General features: G+C 45.6%; 2 protein-coding genes and 1 long non-coding RNA gene across 5 annotated transcripts; 1 reads left to right on the top strand and 2 right to left on the bottom strand.

The window, feature by feature from the left end:
* Positions 1-1,090: 1,090 nt before the first annotated feature.
* On the bottom strand, positions 1,091-8,831 carry gnav1 (guanine nucleotide binding protein (G protein) alpha v1). Its single transcript, XM_060068853.1, has 10 exons — positions 8,702-8,831; positions 8,386-8,524; positions 8,213-8,304; positions 7,542-7,634; positions 6,540-6,700; positions 5,317-5,445; positions 3,560-3,689; positions 3,342-3,413; positions 2,800-2,887; positions 1,091-1,482 (listed from the first exon to the last, which is right to left on the bottom strand). The coding sequence occupies exons 1-10, from the start codon at positions 8,738-8,740 to the stop codon at positions 1,292-1,294; spliced, it is 1,134 nt and encodes a 377-aa protein (XP_059924836.1). The 5' UTR covers positions 8,741-8,831; the 3' UTR covers positions 1,091-1,291.
* LOC132470727 (uncharacterized) lies at positions 7,633-10,066 on the top strand. The gene is made up of 2 exons (XR_009528697.1): positions 7,633-7,790; positions 8,299-10,066. It is a non-coding gene; the product is annotated as an uncharacterized LOC132470727 (long non-coding RNA).
* Positions 10,067-11,306: 1,240 nt separating this feature from the next.
* LOC132470326 (ethanolamine-phosphate cytidylyltransferase-like) lies at positions 11,307-22,846 on the bottom strand. Of its 3 annotated transcripts, none has more exons than XM_060068804.1 (13): positions 22,449-22,846; positions 17,102-17,190; positions 16,447-16,608; positions 16,110-16,176; positions 15,819-15,903; positions 14,888-14,929; positions 14,110-14,242; positions 13,550-13,632; positions 13,361-13,438; positions 13,190-13,255; positions 13,012-13,077; positions 12,514-12,602; positions 11,307-11,746 (listed from the first exon to the last, which is right to left on the bottom strand). In XM_060068804.1, the coding sequence occupies exons 1-13, from the start codon at positions 22,610-22,612 to the stop codon at positions 11,629-11,631; spliced, it is 1,242 nt and encodes a 413-aa protein (XP_059924787.1). In that variant the 5' UTR covers positions 22,613-22,846; the 3' UTR covers positions 11,307-11,628. The 3 variants fall into 3 exon arrangements, with proteins under 3 accessions (XP_059924787.1, XP_059924810.1, XP_059924799.1); XM_060068827.1 differs by lacking the exon at positions 22,449-22,846 and adding an exon at positions 18,753-18,780; XM_060068816.1 differs by lacking the exon at positions 22,449-22,846 and adding an exon at positions 18,472-18,718.
* Positions 22,847-22,975: the final 129 nt, after the last annotated feature.

Here is a 22,975-nt window from a genome sequence, read left to right on the forward strand (position 1 = left end):
TAAACAGCACAAAAACCCCTATATTTATATTCTTAAGTAAACGTATGTAGGCAAGGTTGAGAAAGTGTTATGGTCCCTCAGTCAGGGTTCATACACATTTTGACCAATAGATTTCCATGACTTTTCAATGACTTTTCCATGACTAAACATTTTGAGAAACTTCTGGTGTGTGCATTAAAAAGTGATCAAATGTAGTATTTAAACTAACAATGAGAAATCCAAACCATTGATGTTTGCTTCCTTTGGCATGGCTCGTTAATGCCGCCTCTCCCATGTTTGAAATGTGAAATGCTTTGCCACCACAGAAACCCACAATTTTGCTCATCCCAGGTAAATGAATGACATGAAAATATGAATAGAAAAAAATTTCCATGACTTCTCCAAAACATTTGGGATTTAATTTTTTTCAAGCACTTTTCCAGGCCTGGAAATAGCCATTTTAAAATTCCATGACTTTTCCAGGTTTTTCATGACCGTATGAACCCTGCTCAGTGCATCTGGTTTAAAAAAAAAAAACTACAATAAAGCAAACGACGGATTTGGTGACCCTTGGTCATACAAATCTGTAATTTGCTTCAACGCTGTGCAGTCAAATTGATCACAAATGTTTTCCTGATTGACATAAAAAATACATAAAAAGCCCTTCCCCACCTTGAGTTTATAAAGCGGGATTACTACTACTTTACTAGGAGTGACCCCACACCTAATTGGCCAAATGGGGCTATTGATTAGCCGGACCAATCACAAACATGGTCCTACTTTTACCGGTCCAACACCCATCACAAACTGGCTTATTATTAATCAACCCGTCACTCGGTACATGAAGTTTAGGCTATCAGGGCAAGGGAAGATAAGGTAACGGTGTTGGAACTAAAATTTAAAAAGTTCTCCGTCTCCTCCCTGGCTGATCTGACACATTTTGAACCCAGATAAGGGGTCCCGCTTTGTTTGTGGGCTTCATTGTATGCTGAATGAAACCATGAGGACTCTCGGCTGGACCCAGACCTTGCATACTCCAACTTACTGATCATTGTTCCTTTTTCTAATGCTTTTCATTTCATCCTTATCAATCATGACAACAGCCCACAGCCAGACTTAAATACATATTTTATTAAAATGAATTAAAATGTTTACACTAAAACATCGGCCGTGGACTGAACAATCACCAAAACCGACAGCGACATAAAACAACAAACGTCCACGTTGAAACAAAACGTTGATCGACCGGTGCTGGACTGAACCGATCAAATAAAAAGCGATCCCTCCACCCCCCAGCCCGGCTCAGAGGCCTCTAGAGCAGAGGGTCGGCGGCCAAGCTGCCCTTGATGATCTGATCCACGGCCACCTGGAAGACCACCTGTATGTTGGCCGTGTCCGTGGCCGTGGTGAAGTGGTGGAAGACCGGCGCGCCGCGCCTGTCGCTGCACGCTACGAACATGGCGGCGACGTGGAGGGCCGCGGCGTCCACGTCCCGGTCTGCTCCTGGGAGGGCGGGAAGGAATACGCGGGGAGGAAGGTCGGGGATTTGGTTCGTGGAAAATTGTGTCATCTTTCGACCTCAAAACTACAGCAACTCAATGAATAAATCATGTTTGAAAGTGTGACCTTGCTTGGGTAATGCTGTGTGGAAGGCTGAGGACATGCACAACCACAATGTCATAAGGAAGGGCGAGCGCACCAAGCGAGAGAGATTCTCAGGAGGAAGACAGTGTATGGAACGGGGGGGGGGGGGGGGGGGGGAGTGATTGTCTCCAGACGTATGGATACAAGCAGAACCCCTTGTGGAATTCAGGGTCGTCAATAAGATGATGCTCCTCACAGGTTTTTCTTGAGGAAGGGAACATTCAGGACATCTATATTGCATCCCATTGCATATCATTAAAGCGGACCTACTATGCTTTTCGACTTTTATGACCTATAAACGTTGTTATAATGATTGATAGTCATGTTTAACCACACACAAAAAACGCTGTAGATTTTCGGGAAACTCTTCCTCTCATGTGGGCGCTTTCAGCATTCTCTTTCAACGCTCCGTTTCGTCCTTCTCCGCCCCCTCGCGCCAACCCAACTCCGTTGTGATTGGTTACCTTCCTTGAAGCGCGCGCGCGGGCAGATTTGACCAGGCATAAGGGGGCGCGGCAGGAGTGCCTCTACGTAGATGATTTCCCGGAAATGTGAACAAGTGAATCGCAAACGTTGTCCCGAGTGTTTAGCGCTCTGCACAGCCACCCCCAGACTGTCAGCAGGGAACACGTCGAAATGCATGTACGTCATTATTTGACACTTTAGTATGGTTAAACATGACTATCAATCATTATAACAACGTTTATAGGTCATAAAAGTCAAAAAAGCATAATAGGCCCCCTTTAACATTACAAAGTGTTCATAGTATGACACAATACACAGTATTCTTTCACAGTATTGCGGATAGGCTCTGCATTCAGTTCCCCCCGTGGTGTCCCACTCCTAGCTACCATTTTGAACCCAGAGGGCTGCTACATGAATAAGGCCTATAGAGCTATTCCAGAGAAGGAATAACTAATGTTTACTTCATAAAGTTAACGACGGCTCTGGTCCATCTATTAAACACAAACAAACCCAATGCCGGAATAAACTTGTGTTTTGCCTGCAATGCAAGTTGCCCTAAACCTAAATCACCTTTGTTGATTTGTCAAATACGATGTCTACATAGTCATGTTAGGTCACAAGTATTGTAGATTCAAATTCCCTGCCTAAAAAATAAAACATGTAGCAATGTAGAAACAAGCATACTTTATACCCAATACATTAATGACATACCTTGATAACTGGGGAGGTAAAATCTCAAGTGTCTTCCAGAGTACAAGATCTTCTCCCGAAAGAGATCCGTTTTGTTCATGAACAGAATCTGTAGGAAATAAAATGCAAGTCACCAAATTGACCCTGGATGCTCCCCAAAAGGGGCACCCAGTGCCTCTGAAGGCCTCTTCAGAGTCGAGGGATTTGAAAAGGGCACGGATGAGTGGTGCCGGCGACGGCCAAACCACAGCAAGGCCAGCGTTAGATACTCCACATGGACAAGAGCCGGCCCCATAAACCTCTCACCCACTCATCTGACCGGCTGGGTCCCCCTCACAAACTACACAAGAGGGTTGACACCAATTCTTAACGTTGTTCCCGAGGCCCGAGTCTCCCATTACACCGTTGGATCCCCACACCACACAATGAACGACCTGCACCCCTGATCTGGGAAACATCCCCCCACAGCCTTGTTCCTGCTGGTTAGGTAGACCACTGGTGCTTCCAGATGACCACAGGGCGCAGCACAGTGGCTGTCCGAAGGCGAGTGGGCAGGGACTTACCATTGTAGTGTTTCGAAACATGACATTGTCGCAGACTGCGGTGAAAAGTTCAAGGCTCTCCGTGAGTCGACTCTGATGGAGATGAACAATGTTAAAAAACAAGGTACCAAAACAGTTAAAGCAAAGCATCAAGACTGACACACACACACACACACACTCCCAAATTCCCAATTTCTAACCAACACCCTAGGATGTGGACAACGACACCCCCTCCATACCACCGAGGGGTCTTCCATCAGGGTCATGTCGTAGCCGCTCAGCGTGATCACAAACAGTAGGACCTGGACCGAGTCGAAGCAGCTGAGCCACTTGGTCCTGCAGCTCCGCTGGGCCCCGACATCGTACATCCTGGGAGGCCGAGAGTACAGGCGTCAGTCGGGAGGAGTTCACCGAGGACGGGGACACGTCCATGTGAAGGACCATAAAAAGAAAAATAAGGTACAGCTCTAGGGATGAAAGGCCTTCTGAATGTCAGCCTCCTCTCTGCAGTTCTCTTCTCACACTAAAGCCTTTTACCCCCTTTCCCTCTAGCGCTACAATCATTCAAAGACCACATTGTATAAATATAAAATAGGTTCAATTTAGGTGGCCCAGAAAATTATTTCTCTATTGCAAGGCTGTGGAGTGTTATATTTGTTTCGTTTTTTCCGGTACAATTCTTTCGAGCACCAGTTACAAGCCAACATTGGCCTGACTTAAATGCATGAAGTGTATCATGGTTTAAAATTGCAATATGAATACATTCAAAAATGTGTACAATTTTGACACGAAAGAAATGTATGTATAAGTAAATAAAAGGGGGTGCTTCAACACTCCAAGTGCAGCAGTGGGTCTGGCTGACACAGGAAATGGGAGCCACTTGGAACAGATTGCCTCCAGCTGCTAGATCGAGACGGCCGTGTCAAACGTTTACGACAATTTGGCCAAACTAGGAAATCATCTTTAACCATGGGCTTTGATGACTATACTTCACTCAACAACCCAAAAAATGCTCACAAAAACAAATCATAATATATATAGAGGATAGTGGCGGTATTGTTTAAATCTGCTTTCATTGATTTAGTTTTCAGGATAAAAGTGCAAAACATATCTATTTATTCTTTCGATTCACAATCCGGCCACGTTTCTGCATCAATCCGAGAAGCAAAAACCTACAGAATTTTTTTCACATGCAGGATCTGATATTTATACCCATGCTGCCCCTATGCTTTCATGTAAAGCAAACGTGTGAGAGGCGCAACTGAATGAAATGCGAGGATAGTCTCCCCTGAATTCAAAGCTGCGAATGTTCCTCCATGGATGATAAAAGGTTTCAGGGGTCAGATGATGCGTCTGTTGCTCTCTGCGTATACGTTCCCTGGTGGAAGAACACCATCAATATTTCAGAGGTGTGATTCACTGCCCCTGGGGATCAGACTGAGCATCAAGTCCCATGACCATGGGGACCGAGAAGCCCACGCCAGCAAGGCCCGTGGGAGAGGGAACATTGCAGAGCATGTGCCATTCAAAACTCCCCGAGGAAAATAAGCATATTAAGTAAACAGTAGGTAGATAAATAAACAAACTATATTCCTGTTCAACCATTTTTCAGTATCTCCATCGCACACAAAATAAATTGATTTGCTTATTTTTATTATATTGTTTGATGAATTTTATTTACCGACATGATTCTCGCAATTTTGGGGTTGTATCTTCAGGGTTGAATGCAGTTAATTTGAGTCGCTATGGATAAAACAAGATATCAGGCTTAACAGCTGTTTTGTTGGAAGAACTATTTTGCATTTGATTGAATTCGTTAATTCACTAATTTTATATGTCAATACATTGACATTTATTTTCTTTAAAGCATCGTAAATACATTTTGAATCCAAATATGGATTCAATTAGTTAGTTATTGAAGCAAGAATTACTTGAATTGGGTCAGAATTCCCAACGACAATGTATAACACAAGGCCACAATAAGACTGCATCTTACCGAAAGATAATATTGTTGACTGTGAATTGTGTCTCGATGATTCCACACGACCGTACCCTCACTCTAAGGACGTCCCGCTCAGTCGGAATGTAGTTGGGAGCAACGATCCGACTCATGTCCTCAAAGAAACTGGAATACAGCAAGAACACAACAGATGACCATCACACACACCCCCACACAAACCGTTAGCAATTCAGCAAAAAAAAAGACCTCTGAAGCCAGGATAAGATAATTGAACACGGGGTACAAAAAGGACAACTTACTTCAAGCATCACATGAAACCGCCAGTCTGCAACATGGTCCCTTCCAAGTTAATATAGCAAACCGTTGAGCCCTCAATATCTTCATGCGTTTACTAAATACACTTTTGCTAAAAACATCCAATTCAGCCAATAGCTCAACCACCTGCAGGTGCAGTTTATACCTCCATTAAAATCGAAAACTGCCGAAATGCCCAAAATTGCGTCACTTCTAAAAAAAAACGACCCCTCTTATAGAAAGTGCTCTGAAATAGCAGCCCATCCCACATGATGATGATGATAATGATGACCCTGACGTGTCTATGGGCAGGAGCCAAGCACTGTGTTCCAGGCACTGTGTTACCGTGTAATCAAAGACCCAGTCAGGCTAGTGACCAAAAACAAGAAGATATTTTCCCATTTTTCTACATCATGCAAGTAAAAGGAGAAGGCTGTATTTTGATGGTTAAAAATGTGATTGGGCCTTATTATCACCGTCACAGTGATCCTCATCTCTACACAGAGATTTCCAACTTGGCTCCCCCAAGGCAAGCACACAAATACGTATGTATGGGGGTTCAAACGTTCAAATGTACTCCTCTCTATGTAACATGAGCACTGAACATATAAAGAACATAAATCATACAGAGCTGTACTGATATCAGCGATTTAAGAATCAGAGTGATAAACATAGCTGCTTAAGTTACAAAAAACAACCGCACAGTCCGTCTGTAGAGAAACAAGCAGGGTTGTTTAGAGTGTGTTCTTCTACCTTTCCTCCAATCTTTCCAGATATCCACAAACGACAGAATTGGAATAAATCAAGCTCAACCTTTCCTAAACGGTGCATTACACACACACACACACACACACACACACACACCCCCCCCACCCACCCCCCCACACCCCCCCCCCCCTTAACCAGTCCAATCTCAGGTCCCTGTGGTGGTGGACCTGCGGCGCCGAGGCGAGCTCCGTACTCACTAGACAGCCGAGTCGTTGAGGTGGAACTCGTGGCCCCGGGCCGTGGCCGCCCGCACCCCCTGGTCCGCCCACAGGGAGCAGAAGGCGTGGCCCAGGAAGGGGACCAGCGCCTGGTCCTCCCCCACACACTGAGCACAGGACAGCAGGGTTCGCGCGTGCACCTGGCAACACAAGCAACTCCTTAACAAGTTAACCTTAAAAAGGTGGCGTATTATTCCACCGGGTACGAGTGGGATTAGCCATTAGAAGCCGTTTGGAAATAAGGCCTCTTCTGACATCAAAAGTGTCCACCTAGATGTGTGCTGGACAGAGCAGTCTGCCAGCCTACCCAGTGGACTGGAGCAAATGTTGCTCGACTATCCGTCACACACCTAGGTGGGCAGGCCCACTACACACCTGGTGGTAAAATGTGTCACCTTTAACAAGTTAACCTTAACCGTTAAGCTAACAATTATTAGTGCATGGCACTTGTTTCTCTGAACATCCTTACTGTATCGAAAGCGATATATTGTTTCTCTTTCTGACAAATGTCCTTATTGTAAGTCGCTTTGGATAAAAGCGTCTGTTAAATACCCTAAACGTAAAATGTAAATGTAAGGCTTTCGCTGCGCAAAGTCAGTCGGTTCGTTAGAATGCAATGCATATCAGACAATCAGTTACATTTCTGTCCAATTGTGGAATTCATATTTGATTTGAGATTCAATTCAATTGTATTTGTATAGCCCTTCAACACAGGTAAAGTCTCAAAGGGCTTAACAGGCCATACATTTATGACACCCCCCTGACCATCGCCGCCCCGAGGGCAAGAAAAATACTCCCTTTATAAGTATTTATTGTCCTGTCAAAAGCCAGAATTGGCAGTTCACCTTCTTCTTCTACTGTCTGCAAAAAGGCTTGACACAGCCCACGCTTGGAGATTACTCCCACGTGGTGAAAGGGCGTGGTGGCGCTCAGGGAGGGTTGAATGAACCGAAGGTGCCGTCACCCTGCGTGCTCTCTCACCTTGTTGTTCTTGTTGGAGAGGTTGATCCTAAGCATGCCCATGCCTTGGAGAACAAACTTCATGGAGGTCAGAAGGTTGTCCAGAATGGCTGGCTGGAGAGAACGAGACAACACCGGTCCGTTATCCCTCACCAACGCACTGACGGCACCGGTTGCTGCGTTTTTAAGTCCTGATGGATCTATTTATTTACGGCACACTGCGATAATGAAACAACGTCCGCAGAAGCTTCCAGACAACATGTTATAGCAGTAAGTAACTCTTTATGGAGCCCGGGATATTTACCAATCGGTGATGGGCCTAACAAAAAACTAAATGAGGCTATAATGTGTATAAATAACAAGCAGCAACTTTTCTCTTTTATCATAATGATGCTATTATTGCGATAAGAGAAAAGTTCCTGTACAGAGGGCATTGTTACAACTGATTGTGTCAATAACCATCATCGCCCTAGATAAATGTTAACATTAGGTTTCATTATACGCGTTTCGATGAATTCTATAGAATGTCAGCTGCATTTTAAAATTAGCACATGGGTAGGCTACTTAGTTATCATGGTTTTATAGCAGACCTCGAGAATAAGAAAGCATCAAACCAGTCAGATAAAGTGGAAATTTGCTAAATAATCCACCATCAACGACTCACTTTAGGAAGGGATACTGAGGAAAGCTACCTTGAAACTAATGAGCTCCTGTTTGGTGAAGCCACAGCTGTGGATGAGTTTCATCTGTTTGACGAGCGTACTTTTTCCGCTTTCAGCAGGACCTGCAAGAAGAACATTTGACTACTCCAGCAGCACGCTGGAGAAAAAATTAATAATAATCTTTGCTGCCTGCCAACACTCACCGAGCAGGAGGATTTTGACAACATTGGTCTCCCGTTTGGCCTGTTCATCACTAAGATCTTGCTCTATTTTAGAGCTGTGGCCTCGAGCCTTCTTGTCTTCCTCAGAGACAACCTGATGAAGGCACAGTCCCATGCAAATCTGCAGAACGAGGGGATTTTACTTTGACTAGAGTGGTTCTGACGGTAAACTGATCGACATTTCATAACAAAGCAGCAATATCAATGAAGTAAGCAATCGAAACACTTTGAGGCCTCACTCAAAGCGCAAGGGGGGGGGTATAACTTGCAACGCATAACATGAACCAAAGACTGCTACCTTCAGCGGACCGGGCAGCATTTGGAGGCAGCAAAACATATCACTTTTTTTTTTTAGCACGGTTCGTAGTGCCCTCAAAACCCCGGAGAAATCCGCAGAGAATTGTTTTGACAACGATGGAAACGAGCAGACGAAGTGACGCCCAGGAACGGAATCGAGGAGACTGAATTTGCTGATTGAGAGCACGTGGGCACAAACTGGCCTTATTGACGATTCACGAACGCAATTAGCGGCGCGCGCAGCTCATTAGGTTTCACTGTAATTTAACTACGTTATCATTTTATACACTTAGTCATTTTAATATGTGTAAGTCATACCAGTACTTTATATTCTCCCTTGTGCCCCGGCCCCTGCCGTGGTCGTATATGAGAACTAACCCATAAGGGCAGACCAGTCGGTATATGGATATGGAAGCCTGCACCCCATCCATGGTGGCTTCCGTCCTTCGGAGGAGACAGAAAACCGAGGTCCTGACTCACTGAGGTCATAAAAGATCCCGGGGGACTTATTGCAAAGAGTAGGGGTTGCCCCGGTCTCCTGGCCCAACCAGGCTCATTAAATCTGGCCCCCTAATCATCCTTCTGTATGGCTGACTCATTAATTCCCTCACTCTCCACCACAAGCTGGTGTGTGGTGAGCGTTCTGGCGCAGATTGGCTGCCGTGCATCACCCAAGTGGGTGCTACACACTGGTGGTGGTTAGTGAGGTCCCCCCTTCACTGTAAAGCGTCTTTGATTGTCTAGAAAAGCGCTATATAAATTCAATCTATTATTATTAATATTATTATTATTATTATTATTCTACCTCTGCCTCTCCCTAGTGGTGAGGCAGCAGAGGAACAAGAGAGAATGACAGCATATTTGCATAATGTGTTCAATTATCCCATCTTGGACCATTTTGTGTTCTGCGTAGCCTGTTTTCAATCTTGTGTGCGCCTTCCTTATTATATAATTGTAAACCAATCAATTATATGCTTCATGTTGGCACACAGGAGAATTATTTCTTCGAAATCTTTATGAAATCATTATTTGAAAAGTGACCTGACATTGTCTTCCACAATGCTTACCTTCATTATGAGTTGAATATATATATGTATATCTATGACCAAACACATTTTCAACGTTCATAGACATGATGACAAACACTGTTTAGTTTAGATTAAGTGTGTGTTATTATTGTTGTCGTGATATACTGTAGGTCATCTTCAACATTGTGTACAGTATTTGTCATTGAGCATTTCTCCATAACATACATAGTATAGCCTACAATGAGTACATTCCAACTTGAAATACAGTACATAGTTACACTTTGAAACAATCAAAACAATTCAACCAAAGTTAAAGAAAAGGTGGTCAGCAAAATATACACCTTTTAAAAAATATAATATTTCATCCTTTTTGACTTAATTAACTTCTTCCGAACTTGAAAATGACAAGTCTAGATGATGTGTTAAGTCAACAACACAATCATTTGTAACATACTATACTAGACATATTATGTTAAAAGCATTCTGTTAAAACGTAAGTGATAAATACTAGTGTAATCACAGTACAAGGAGTGTTTTTCTTTTCAAATAAAAATAAAGAATGAATTGCACTCAAAAGGCCGGTCGTGCACGTCTCGTGTGCGTTTGCGTAGTTAAAAACAAAACTGCTCTATGTAGAAAATAGAAAAGTCCAGTTCTGAGCAGTTTACAGTCAGTGCATTCTGGAGCTATGTACATGAGGTCCCATGAAGTGGCCCATCAAATAGGTTCTACACTTGCCCGACGAGGCTGTCACTCAACTATTCTGCCCATAACGAAGACCAACAGCAAACAAGGATTTTATATAATTGTAGTAGACTTTTGGAACCCCCTTCATTTCGTGTTTTTAGATACCCTTTAAGATGCGTTCACGTCAAAACCAAAGTGAATGATTAAAAATCCTACTCGCGTTAAACCGTATAGGCCTACTTCTCTCGCATGATTGATTCAGCATCAAGCGAAATTCACAACAAAGTTCAAATATTTAAACTTTAGCAAACATGCGAATGAGGCGAATTTGCGTCGTTCGCAGTGCAACATTTGAGCCATCGGGCAGGAATTTTGCATCTATTCGCGTCTTTGCATTGACTTTGTTTGTACACGCGCCATGCCAAACATTCACTTCGGTTTTGTTGTGAACGCACAGTTGGAGCCTTTACGTCAGAGTAGTTTGATGCAGTGCTCATCTACAGGCCAGTCAGTCGAGCAGCAACGGACCCTTAAAACACACAGAGTTGTCTTTTCATTGGTCCATAATAAACGATTCCGACCTTTGACCCCTTTCTCCGCATACAAAATGCCCGTTGACTGAATCATAATGTTTGAAAGGCAAAACTTGATGAAAAAACACAACTAAAAACAATATGTAAAATATAGACTCTTTTAGACAGATTCATTCTATGATTAGGCCTGACTTCTTAAATCAAATAAGTACATTGTTACGTAATACATGAATGGGTTGATAGGTTAAATGACAGACTTGAATGACATGTAATTGCATATGTAGTAGCAGGTATTAAGACATACAGTAGTACCCCACCCTAACAGGAATGTGTTTGTTGAGGGGGGGATGAATCTATGTTTAATATATTTTTTTTTTGCGTTTAAGTTTTTTCTTCGGGGGGCGGGGGTGGGGGCGGGGCTGTTGAATTAAGACACACCTCTTTTTCTCCAATGGAGTTTTAAAAGTATGCAATTAAAATGCAATGGATTTGCCAGGTTCTCTCTACACACGAACACACACATGATATATATATTCATACCATATATATATATAAATATGTGTTTTATATATATATGTATATATGCATATAGTGTGTGTGTGTGTGTGTGTGTGTGTGTGTGTGTGTGTGTGTGTGTGTGTGTGTGTGTGTGTGTGTGTGTGTGTCTGTTTTAAGGGGTCCTACAACACTGCCTGAGGTCTTTCTTTAGTCGTCTTCTCCTCCTCACGTCTCTTCAGTGCCTGGATCATGGCGATCTCTTTGGCCTCCTTCTTCTGGTTCCTAGCTTCAAATAGCAACCTTGGGGGGGGGGGGGGGGGGGGGAGACAAGAGGTGGGTAAGACCACACATCTAAGCGGGGGTCTCGTCAGTTTTTCTCTCATTGTTTATTTTGAGAGTTTGATCTTCAATTACTATACAAAAGTGATTGATATTTTTGGATCTTGTATTTCTGCCAACACTAATTCCTTGCATGTGTAAACATATAAAACTAAACTACTGCATGCAATACGTCTCTCCTATGGTTCGGATTTCCGGAAGAGAAACTACTTAGCTATTAGCTACAGAGTCCACCTCGACACTGCATAGCCACCCTCCCCCTTCTGGCCACCATTGTACATTGCATTGCATTGCATTGCATTGCATTGCATTGCATTGTATTGCATTGTATTGCATTGTATTGCATTGTATTGTAGTACTTAACTGTGTAGCAACTGCAGTAGCTGCTATCATGGCTGTAACACGGGGAATTGGTTAGCCTAGCGATTGTTGTACTTGCACTTGGTTCTATGAACATCCTTTCTGTACCGACGATATATTGATGCACTTCTTATGACAAATGTACTTATTGCAAGTCGCTTTAGATAAAAGCGTCGGCTAAATGCCCTGAATGTAAATGTAAATGTAAAGCTACTACAATAGCTACTTCGGTTGCCTCAATCAATACCGATACCTTCAATCAATACGTTTCTGAAGTGACCCATTAGGCTGACCACAGCTCCACCTGGCCTAGTGTCCCCTTCCCGCCGCTACGTGCTGTCCTACTGGCCTCCCGTCTGTCCGCCCACCTGTTTTTGATTATCCTCTGCACTATTGCGTCCGTGGTGAGGCTGCTCCCGCTGTCGACCGTCCTCCAGATGCCTTTCCTCCTGGGCTCCTGCACAAGCAGAGAACACACCGAGGGGTTAGCCTTCTGCTCCGTCGACCCCCCCTGGCCGCCTCCACGCAAAAATGAATCAGGAACACGTGACGGAAGAAAGGAATATCTTTCTATATCGGCGGCGGTTATGGTTTTGCGTCGACGCAACGCAAGGGGGTTTACGGACCCGTTACGTCCTTGCGGACCCTCCTTGCGGACCCTCCTTGCGTCCACCGCAAGGGCCTGACGTGCGCCTCCCAAACATGTCACTTGCGTCGGTCGGACGCAGCAGCGAGGGCTGGGATTGGCCCTCCCACTAACACCCGAAGCAGAACCAAAACCGGTCAACGTCTGCGTCGAAGCGTCTGCGTGGTCGTCGCGTTGCGTCGACGTGGGACCCTAACTGAGCCTTAAGCGGGGGTCTTACGGCGTAAGGGTCCATCCCGTCGGTGCAGGGGTAGATGTTTGTTTTGCCGTGACAGACGAGGTCCACCTGGGAAGACAAAGGAGCGAGGGTTGTTGTTGGTGGTGCTCTGCGTGTGTTTTCCTCTGGGCGGAGTTTCGTTTTTGTTCTGTTACATACATGTATTTGTTATTCGATTTACCTTGAAATGATCTAGCAGATCTTTCGTGACCTCAAACGGGGCTCCGATCACCACTTCTGAAACGTACTGCGTGAGGAGCGGAACAAACACAGGCCAACGCGTCAGGGACTGGAACCATTTTTCCAAACCGTCCAAATCTTCTCGTAGATTGCAGAAGAGTGCAGCACTCACCCGACAGGCCAGCACGCTTAGCGTTCTCTCGTGGATATTCATGATGGGGTAGTTCTTCCCTTTGTAGCGGTTTACCTCCTGAAAGAAAACACATTTGTTTTTTAAGTGCATCTACCTAACCTCACTGTAACCATCGTCAGACTCAGGGAGTGTTTCAGTCAAAGCTCTGAGTGAAGCGGTGGAGCTCACCTGGTCAAAGTGCAGCCCCACGATGATGTACGGCCGCTCCGCCAGCCCGTGCACGGCCTCCAGGAAGTCCACGTGCCCGATGTCTGGGAGCAGCCGGGGGTCAAGGGTCACAGCTCGCATCCAGAGCTCGACTCAGACGATGTCGTCACCCTCACACACACACACACACTTAACCGAACCCTGAGTAGCCACTTAACAATTTAGCTTGGAGGGGAAACTCACATTTAACCTTATATAAAGGGAAGAACAACAACAACCCAAATTCATTATAGACTCAAAATCAATTAATTCACGAGTCAGAGGGCCAGAGAGAGAGAGAGAAAGAGAGAGAGAGAGAGAGAGAGAGAGAGAGAGAGAGAGAGAGAGAGAGAGAGAGAGAATGAATCAATGAGGTCACAAGTCAGAGAGCCAGTGGGATTTCAACAATTGAAACAAAACTCTTGTTTTCATTTCATTTAGTTTGGTTCATCGCCATAGTAACTAATCCTTCGGATGCCAAAGATCAAACCGGTGGGGCGTATCTATAGGTGGAGCCTATCTGTCACTGGTTGCCAGGATACGGAAAAGGTCAAAGGCCCCCGCCACGTAGATGATGGTGTCTCCGTTCTGAGGCTCCTGGCCCGAGGCGAACTGGATGATCTTCTGGGACGTCTGCAGGAACTGGGACACGCCCGTCCACGGACTGTGGCCCTTCTGTGAACACACACAACCACCGTGCCGGAGAGAGGGGAGAGGCATGAGCACCGAGGGACAACTTAGAGAACGGCACGCTAGCACCACCCGGTGGCCAGAGAACTGTACTACTGTGATGTGATCACAAATGTCCACCCAGGGACATTTGTTCAATCTGTGTTCACATTAAGTGTAATTCAGGATCCCAGTGGGTTTCAGTGGCATAATAAACCACACTGATAACATCGAAAAGTGATGCTCAATATTAACAATAAAAAACAGACATGCGATACAAATGCAAGCAGCTTGTCACTGTATAAGCTGTGAATAAATAAAAGAGTTGTTATACAGTTGTCTGACTGGCCAGACCTTCGGCTTTGAGATAAAGTAGGCCAACAGTATTGGACTTTGTTTACTAATGCTTGCCATTGAGTCCTTGAATAGCTTTGGCAACCAAGTAACCAAGCTGTGATGATAAAGACCCAGTACTCATTCTAGAGTTGGTATGGAGTTTGTTTTTAAAAGTAAAATATAAGGGTCATGTCAATACATTTAAATAGCTATAGTTACAGCAACACTAATAGTAATAGTAACATCAACTAAAACAAAAACAATAATAATACTTAGAATTCATTTTGGAATATTTAAAGGAAAAATGACACAAACCTTTCCAAAGTTATCTGTGTGCTGCTGGTAGTTGGAGCTGTCCTGTGGAAGAGAGGGCAGAGTGTGAGACAGCAGAGTGTGAGACAGCAGAGTGTGAGACAGCAGAGTGGGAGACAGCAGAGTGGGAGACAGCAGAGAGGGAGACAGCAGAGTGTGAGACAGCAGAGTGGGAGACAGCAGAGTGGGAGACAGCAGAGTGTGAGACAGCAGAGTGGGAGACAGCAGAGAGTGAGACAGCAGAGTGTGAGACAGGGGAGAGTGAGACAGCAGAGAGTGAGACAGCAGAGTGTGAGACAGGGGAGAGTGAGACAGCAGAGTGTGAGACAGCAGAGTGGGAGACAGCAGAGTGGGAGACAGCAGAGTGGGAGACAGCAGAGAGTGAGACAGCAGAGTGGGAGACAGCAGAGAGTGAGACAGCAGAGTGTGAGACAGCAGAGAGTAAGACAGCAGAGTGGGAGACAGCAGAGAGTGAGACAGCAGAGTGGGAGACAGCAGAGTGGGAGACAGCAGAGTGGGAGACAGCAGAGAGTGAGACAGCAGAGTGGGAGACAGCAGAGAGTGAGACAGCAGAGTGTGAGACAGGGGAGAGTGAGACAGCAGAGTGTGAGACAGCAGAGTGGGAGACAGCAGAGTGGGAGACAGCAGAGTGTGAGACTGGGCCTCTGTCTCATCCTGCATCAGGACAGGGGAGTACTGCACACACACACACACACACACACACACACACACACACACACACACACACACACACACACACACACACACACACACACACACACACACACACACACACACACACACACACACACAGGGAGAGAGGCAGACAAAGACAGATAGATAAAGAGATCGAGAGACTGAGACTGAAACTGAGAGACAGAGACAGAGAGGAAGAGAGGCAGACCGAGAGACAGAGAGATAAAGAGAGACTCACTATGTTCCTGTGATGGGCTTTGGTCATGAGCAGCATCCTGCCAACCAGATCTGTGGTCGAGACTCCCTGAGTCCTCTTGCACTCCCTGCCAACGACACAGTGACATCACGACACAGTGACATCACGACACAGTGACATCACGACACAGTGACATCACGACAGTGACATCACGACACAGTGACATCACGACACAGTGACATCACGACACAGTGACATCACGACGCAGTGACACCACCGGCCTCTTGTCTCCCAATACGTCCCAACAGGGTGAATGTGATCGGAGGCACCCACCTGTATCTCCCCGACTTCTTCACCTCCTCATACGTGTCCTTCCCGTCCACCGTCAGCGTTACATCGTCTGCACACAGCAACAGGGTTACAGGTAAGTGGGCCTGTTCCAACAGTAGGGATAGACAGAGAGAGTGGATGCTTCTATGCTTCTAAGTGTGTGTGTGTGTGAGCATTTGTGTTAGTGCATGTGTGTGTGTGCATTCCTGCAGGCAAGTATATGTTTGGGTGAGTATGTGTGTGTGTGTGCATACGAGCACGCGTAGGTGTATGTGTGTGTGTGTGTGTGTGTGCGTGTGTGTACGTATGCGCGTGCGTGTGCGCGTGCACCGTGCGGTACCTCCGTGCACGCAGAAGTCGCAGGTGTGCTGGTCCAGGGTGTCCAGGGTGGTGACGTAGGGCGCCCCCTCCACCACCTCGTCCACCCACTTGATGGCGCGCACCATCTTGTAGCGCTCGTCCTGCGTGAACACCGGGGGGCCCTTGTGCTTCGCTATCTCCGCTGGCAACGGCAAAAACAAACGGAGGGAGGGACAAACACGGGCGATGAGACGCGGGTGTGTACGATGCAGTGAGATGGTTTGGATGGGACTGGGTTCACCAGGGGCGGCCCGCAGCTCAGGAGGCAGAGCGGGTCGGCTGGTGACCGCAAGGTTGCTAGTTCAATCCCCGGCTCGTCCTATAGCTGAGTGTGGAGGTGTCCCCGGGCGAGGCACCTCACCCTCACTGCTCCCGACGAGCTGGCAGTCGCCTTGCATCGCTGACTCTGCAGTCGGTGTGTGAATGTATGGGTGAATGTCAGGCAATATTTTGAAAGCGCTTTTGTTAATGCAGTCTATTTACCATTTACCATTCTGCACGTTGTACGATGCTGCATGAGACACCCTGGAACGAACCGGGACAACCACATGGGAGGCTTGAAATGCTTTAGATGGGACTGTGTATACATGGGGGACGTTGGGCGATGGGATGGTTCTCTGCTCTGATTACCTTACCGTCCGTGTGAACTCCAACGATGAGGTGATCTCCCATGGCCTTGGCCTGACGGAGTTGGTTGGAGTGGCCGTAATGCACCATATCGTAGCTGGAGCAGAAGACAAAAGAATAGATGAAAATCTATTACGAATACATTTACAAGGGAAAGAATATGTGTGGTAATAAGACATCTCTTTATCAGTCCCAGAACCGTGTTATCGGATTAGGCTCCAGAGACAGCTAGCTGCACTAAAATAACCGTAACATTGGATGGAGCCATTGATAAAAAAATATTAACATTTATATCGCATGTAGCGTCCACCAGATAGTGTAGCAAAACTTCTAAAGATAATCGGATGATCATAAATAGGAATAAAAATAGCAACAAAGCGATCTAGTGCAGTACAGTGCTAAAGGCAAGATGGCCATCGGCCTCTGCCTCAATACCTTTTGACACTCACAACAAGCAGGGCAAGAAAGGCTGGAACGTGGAATCAGATACTATAACCAACACCACAAAAATCATCCATCGAAGGGCAGTTGTGACAATAGAGGACCTCAATCAAAACCCGATTCCCCCTGCAGCCGACCGTTGTGTGTTTGGTAAATGGAGGACACAGCGTCCTGGAGCCTGGCTTTGAGGCGCCCCTACCAACACTGAAGACTCCTAGCATTACTCCATTACAGTCCGGAGGGGTGAACAAACATAGGGGTGGTTGAGGGGAGTGTTCAACGACAACTTAACATAAACATTTTTTTATAGTCATCATAACTTATGGCACTCAGTCCTAGTTTAGCCTTTTTTTGTGCCCTGACTGGACAGGACTGAACTTCCCCTTAAAAAATAAAAAATTCTCACAAGCATTGTGTGCACTGGGAGTGATTAACTAGCCGTCCAATTTCGTTCTCCAAGCAAGGATCACTATGCTGATTGCTGATGTTAAAATATTTATTATTATGGTCTGTTAGAAGACACCCAGACAACACCTGAGCTCCTGAGAAGTAGAGCCGGAGAGGCCAGCCGTAGGGAATTACAGAAGTGCACCCTACTAGGTTGTAATAAGTATACAAGAAGAATAGCATACTAAAACTTTACGTTTACAGTTGCTCGTTAAGCAGACAAATTTATCCAGAGGGACCAAAAGCGCAAAACACGTTGAGTAACCAAGTTTCTAAAAATAACAACTGGACTTTTGTACTTCTAATCATTCCGAACAATAAATAAAGAACAAGAGTGCAAGCGCAACCCAAAATGTGATGATGGCACACATTATCATTTCCCCAAGTACACATTTATAATGGCTCCGCCGTTGCCCTGTGACCACCACATCAGCAGATACAGGGGTCGGACCTTACTCCGCCCTGCTCGGATGTTAACTGAAACACTGACCTTTGTCCTGGTGACGGCAGCCTCCAGTCACCAGAAAAGATTAACACCTCACAACAGAGAGCTGTAATTTGGGCTGCGAAAATCATTTCAGCTCTCAAGCACCTCACCTAATTTTGGTGTAAGTACATGATAGTGCTGCAAAACAAATAAATCCCTGTTCCACATTAAACCCTTTCAACGGTTCCCCTGGCTGAGGGACTGGGAAATACACACACGTAGTACACAGTACTATAGCTCTCTAATTCTGGATGGCTGGAAACCGCTTTATAAAAGCGAGTCACCTGCGTGAAGGACTGGAGCAGAGGACACGCTCTACTTCCTGGGACAAGTAACCACGGCGTGTATGTACCGCTGACTTCGCTCTGATGATTTCACCGGGGGGGGGCTTGTGTTGTTGTAAACAACGTGTTCCGTGATGGCCCGTGTCGTGGCAATTTCTCTATTAGATATTGCGTCTGAGACAGATAGAATAGAATAGAAAATAGAATAGAAAGCCTTTTATTGTCATTGCATGAGTCAAGTACAACGACATTTTTAGTAAGCTTTCCCAATTGGTGCATTCGAGAAAATAAATAATATATAAATAGAACAAGAACAACAGTATACCAAATAGAAATGTAAATAATGTAAAATAAATAATAAAGTAAAATAAAGTAAAGTACAATACAGCAGTGGGAGGTTAGGGGGGGGTCAGTCAGTCGGGGGTCAGTGCATGTGTGTGTTCAGGGTGGATACAGCTTTAGGGAAGAAGCTGTCTCTGAACCGTGAAGACCTGGTTCTGATGGACCTATAGCGCCTGCCAGAGGGCATCAGGTCAAACAGGTGAAAGCCAGGGTGAAAAAAAATAAAAATAGGATAGGGTGCTGGTGGGAAAGCCAGATGAGATATTTAGATGCAAAAAAAGCACACAATACTTGTAGGAAATTGCTGGTCACATATATTTGTAATAAAAGTACTAACAAAGATACATCTCAATATGCATCAACAAATAAAAAACAGGCATACAATAATAATAATCTGAGGCCTCAGATGGGAGTTCTCCCTGCGTGTTACTTCATACACTAAAGGTACGCTTAGAGAAAATCCACTGAGTAGCTAAAGTTAGGAGCTTTTATACACTTAGATCGGATCCTTGAGGGCAGTTGGCCCCCAATAAACAAAAAGCCTTTGTTAACCAGATGTTAATCTATTGATTGAAGTTTCTTCAGAGGTTAAGAAGGTGGTTGAGGCTGTTCCTCATCACCCTTTGCTTCTCTACGCTCACCAGGGGGTCAAGTAAAACAGGCCCAAACCAAACTACATACAACACGGAAACGGAATGTGAAACCAGATTACATCACATGAAACACTAAGAATTACATTTTAGACGACCCTGAACGTAACATGTAGATTTTCCATCACACCCGCAGGCTTTAATTAACTGCAGGTGTGTGTGTGTGTGTGTGTGTGTGTGTGTGTGTGTGTGTGTGTGTGTGTGTGTGTGTGTGTGTGTGTGTGTGTGTGTGTGTGTGTGTGTGTGTGTGTGTGTGTGAATAACGGTCCAATGACATTCGTTTACAGTGGCCTCTCTTTGCAGCTCACCCCACCGGTTAATATTCCGGCATCCCAAATATTCCTGGACATTCCATCAAACCACAGCAGGGCAGCCTCGGCTACACCGCAGGGATGGAATCTGACCAGGGAAAGCCGCGGTAATCCCCGGTCTCCGCACTCACGCATTCAACGCGGAGACGCATGCGATGTTATTTCTAGATCGCCTTCCAAAAACAAACCAGGTTTGTACCGAGTTGCTCCGCCGATTATTGGACACGGATAAACATGACACAATAAGGTCCATGCACAAAGGAGGTTGAAATCAATCAAACGGGAGATAAAGTGTGACCCAAATACTAAAAACATTGCATCAAGGGCCATAGGCAAGCGAGTAAAAAATATGCTTTTGGTCTATTTAAAAAAAAAAAACACCAACTGACTCAGCAGATTTTCCGGCAGGACGTTGGGACAGCCAGCAGGCCGTGTTCCCAGAGATCACTGGATCAGTACCACGCAGGGCTTTAGAGGTAAGGAGCAGAATTTTAAAACGCTGTTCTGTAGAAAGGCAGCGAATGTATTGCTGCAGGGACCGCAGTGGTGGGTCTCTCTGTTGAGTTCTGGTTAACAGGCTAGGCTGGCGACAACGTTTGAAATTGTAATGGGTCTGAGACATACCAACGTGGATTGCAGTTGTAGATTCTGGATGAAATAAAAGGCATGGATGATTTTTTTCCAGGTCCAGATTAGTTGGGAAGTGACAGGTTTTTGCAATGGTGGTGAGGTGTTGGATTTGACAAAACTTGAATTGGCAGATGCTTCTGAGTGATCTGATGTAGCTGGATGGGCCAAATGTCTGTTTGGTTTTTGTTTAGCTGAAGGAAATGTTGTGCCATCCGGGATCTTTTCTTTTATGCAGTAAAGCATATTCCTCGCTCCTTTTAATGATTGGGAATTCTTTCCAAAAGTGAAACACTGCTTTTTTTTCAAAAGGGTGCGGAAATGACAATGAAAATCATGATCTTGCAAACTCAACCGTTTATTTCTGTCCTATATCATCGGCACTTAGCAGCATCTGGAGGAAGCTCCATCCTGAATGTGGAATTGCGGGTAATTAAGTTTGACTCAATAGGGCATAATAGCAGATGGCAATATGTTTGTGACATGACTATGCAATGACTAGGCTTTAAACTGACTTCCGCCCTGCCTCGTCAACCAACCAACCCTCCAACAGGCTCTGAAGTAGGGGTGGGCGACACTGCAAAATGTGGTTTCTCTCCGATACCAAGTAATGCCATGTCATGCCATGTCATGTCATTGGTGCTCCACTGCCAGGTAGGAGACCTCCCTGGGTGGGCGTGGAGACGGCTGGTTTAACCTGTGCACACTGATTACTTAATGTGCAACAGGTGTGCAGCCTCACCCAGCATCCAATCAGACTCGGCCAGGTAAGGCTGCTTGAACCAGCCATCATCCGCACACTTATTTACCTGATACACAAGGACATGCAAAATATGATGGTGCCTGATAAAGGACCGGCACATCAACTTTGGATGACAGAAAGTGACCACTCCTGTTTTTTACTTATGTTCAGTGAATCAGACACTCAACATAAAAACGATCAACCTTTCTCTCTTCGAGAGGAGCTTCTCAAAATGTAAACCACAGTCAATATAACATCTCTGTTATATCAACATGTTGACATGTCTGTCAACAAGAATGGAGACATGTTACAATGTCCCCCCCTGAACCCCATTTCTGAAGGAGAACCGTAGCATTAATATTTTGGGATGGATTCGCCCACCCTGAAGCCCTATGATATAGGCCTACCACTGTTTCAATGTGACCTGATGACTAACACATGCTTCGGGTCAGGATATCAGCGCGTAACGGTGAATAAACTGATAGGGTGCTCACTTGTTGACTTGCCACTTATGCCCCCCCCCCCCCTCCCCGCTGCCCAGATCACCGACAGGCGTGCGTTCATCTGGAGGTGAGCGCTGGAGCCACTGTGCGTTCCCACTCGACGCGTGATTCCGCATTCCAGAGCCGCTACGTGGGATGCCAGCAGATAGTAACGGCGTCTACTACGCCTGTCCTGATAGGCTCCCCATACGATACACGACATTTGCCATCTGTTGTTGTTCTTAGCACATATAGCAATGATCTCAACGCAAAGCATCGAGCCCATATGTAGAATACAGCAGCCTGTGTTGCAGACCCGTTATGTGCACGATAATTATCCTGCAGGCACCCAAGCAGAATGATCTCCTTAAGATATAGAGGAGGCCTGGTCGCCCTGCTGTCGCTGTTAGGACGACACGACTAGACAAACAAGCCGACAGCTCAATGCAATGCTATGGAAACCAAACCACAATATCGATACGGAATCCTCACAGCGTGCAAGAGAGGAACAGGCCTCGTATCGTGTCGTTTCGTGCACTCACCATCCATCGCACCACACCCGGATGCTACGCCTTCTCTTCTCCGGACTGCAAAGGGTAGCGTTGGGGGTAGCGGTGCCTGCCCCGTCTTTCCCTGCGTCTTTCCCGGCGGCTGCTGCTGCTTCTGCTGCTGGTGTGTTCACTAGGTGGTGTCCGTTCTTGATCATTGTATGGACACAATCAAAAAAAGGCAAGTAAGCTGGTAAGATGTTCTGTCAAGGCAACGGTAGAGTATGTACAACGAGGACAACGCTTTAAAAAAAAAGAAGGAAATGTTTATGTATCCTATATATATATGTGTATATATAAATATATATATATATACATATATATATTTATATTGTCAGGTGCCGGACCCTCTGAGCTGGGCGCTGACAGTATAGTGACACCCACACACCGCAGCGGTATCACGGGCGACCGTCACGCCCCCGAGAGGAGACGTCAGCGCGTCGGGTCGTACGATGATAGCGAGGGCTGTGCGGACATGCTGTTACATAATAGCAGTATTTTCCACTGTCAGGTGACCCAGT

The sequence above is a fragment of the Gadus macrocephalus genome, chromosome 2 (assembly GCF_031168955.1).
Source record: "Gadus macrocephalus chromosome 2, ASM3116895v1".
Taxonomy (NCBI): Eukaryota; Metazoa; Chordata; class Actinopteri; order Gadiformes; family Gadidae; genus Gadus; species Gadus macrocephalus.

What these genes read in the sequence shown, in the direction of transcription:
- gnav1 (XM_060068853.1), bottom strand. Translation starts at nt 8,740, where the DNA reads ATGTTTTGCTGCCTCCAAATGCTGCCCGGTCCGCTGAAG. An exon ending in CTCAACGACTCGGCTGTCTA is followed by an intron (nt 5,446 to 6,539) that starts GTGAGTACGGAG and finishes GCTGTATTCCAG; the next exon opens with TTTCTTTGAGGACATGAGTC. An exon ending in GTCAACAATATTATCTTTCG is followed by an intron (nt 3,690 to 5,316) that starts GTAAGATGCAGT and finishes TCGGCCTCCCAG; the next exon opens with GATGTACGATGTCGGGGCCC.
- LOC132470326 (XM_060068804.1), bottom strand. Translation starts at nt 22,612, where the DNA reads ATGATCAAGAACGGACACCACCTAGTGAACACACCAGCAGCAGAAGCA. An exon ending in AAGCCCATCACAGGAACATA is followed by an intron (nt 14,930 to 15,818) that starts GTGAGTCTCTCT and finishes TCTCTTCCACAG; the next exon opens with GACAGCTCCAACTACCAGCA. An exon ending in GGGGGCCTTTGACCTTTTCC is followed by an intron (nt 13,633 to 14,109) that starts GTATCCTGGCAA and finishes GGCTGCTCCCAG; the next exon opens with ACATCGGGCACGTGGACTTC.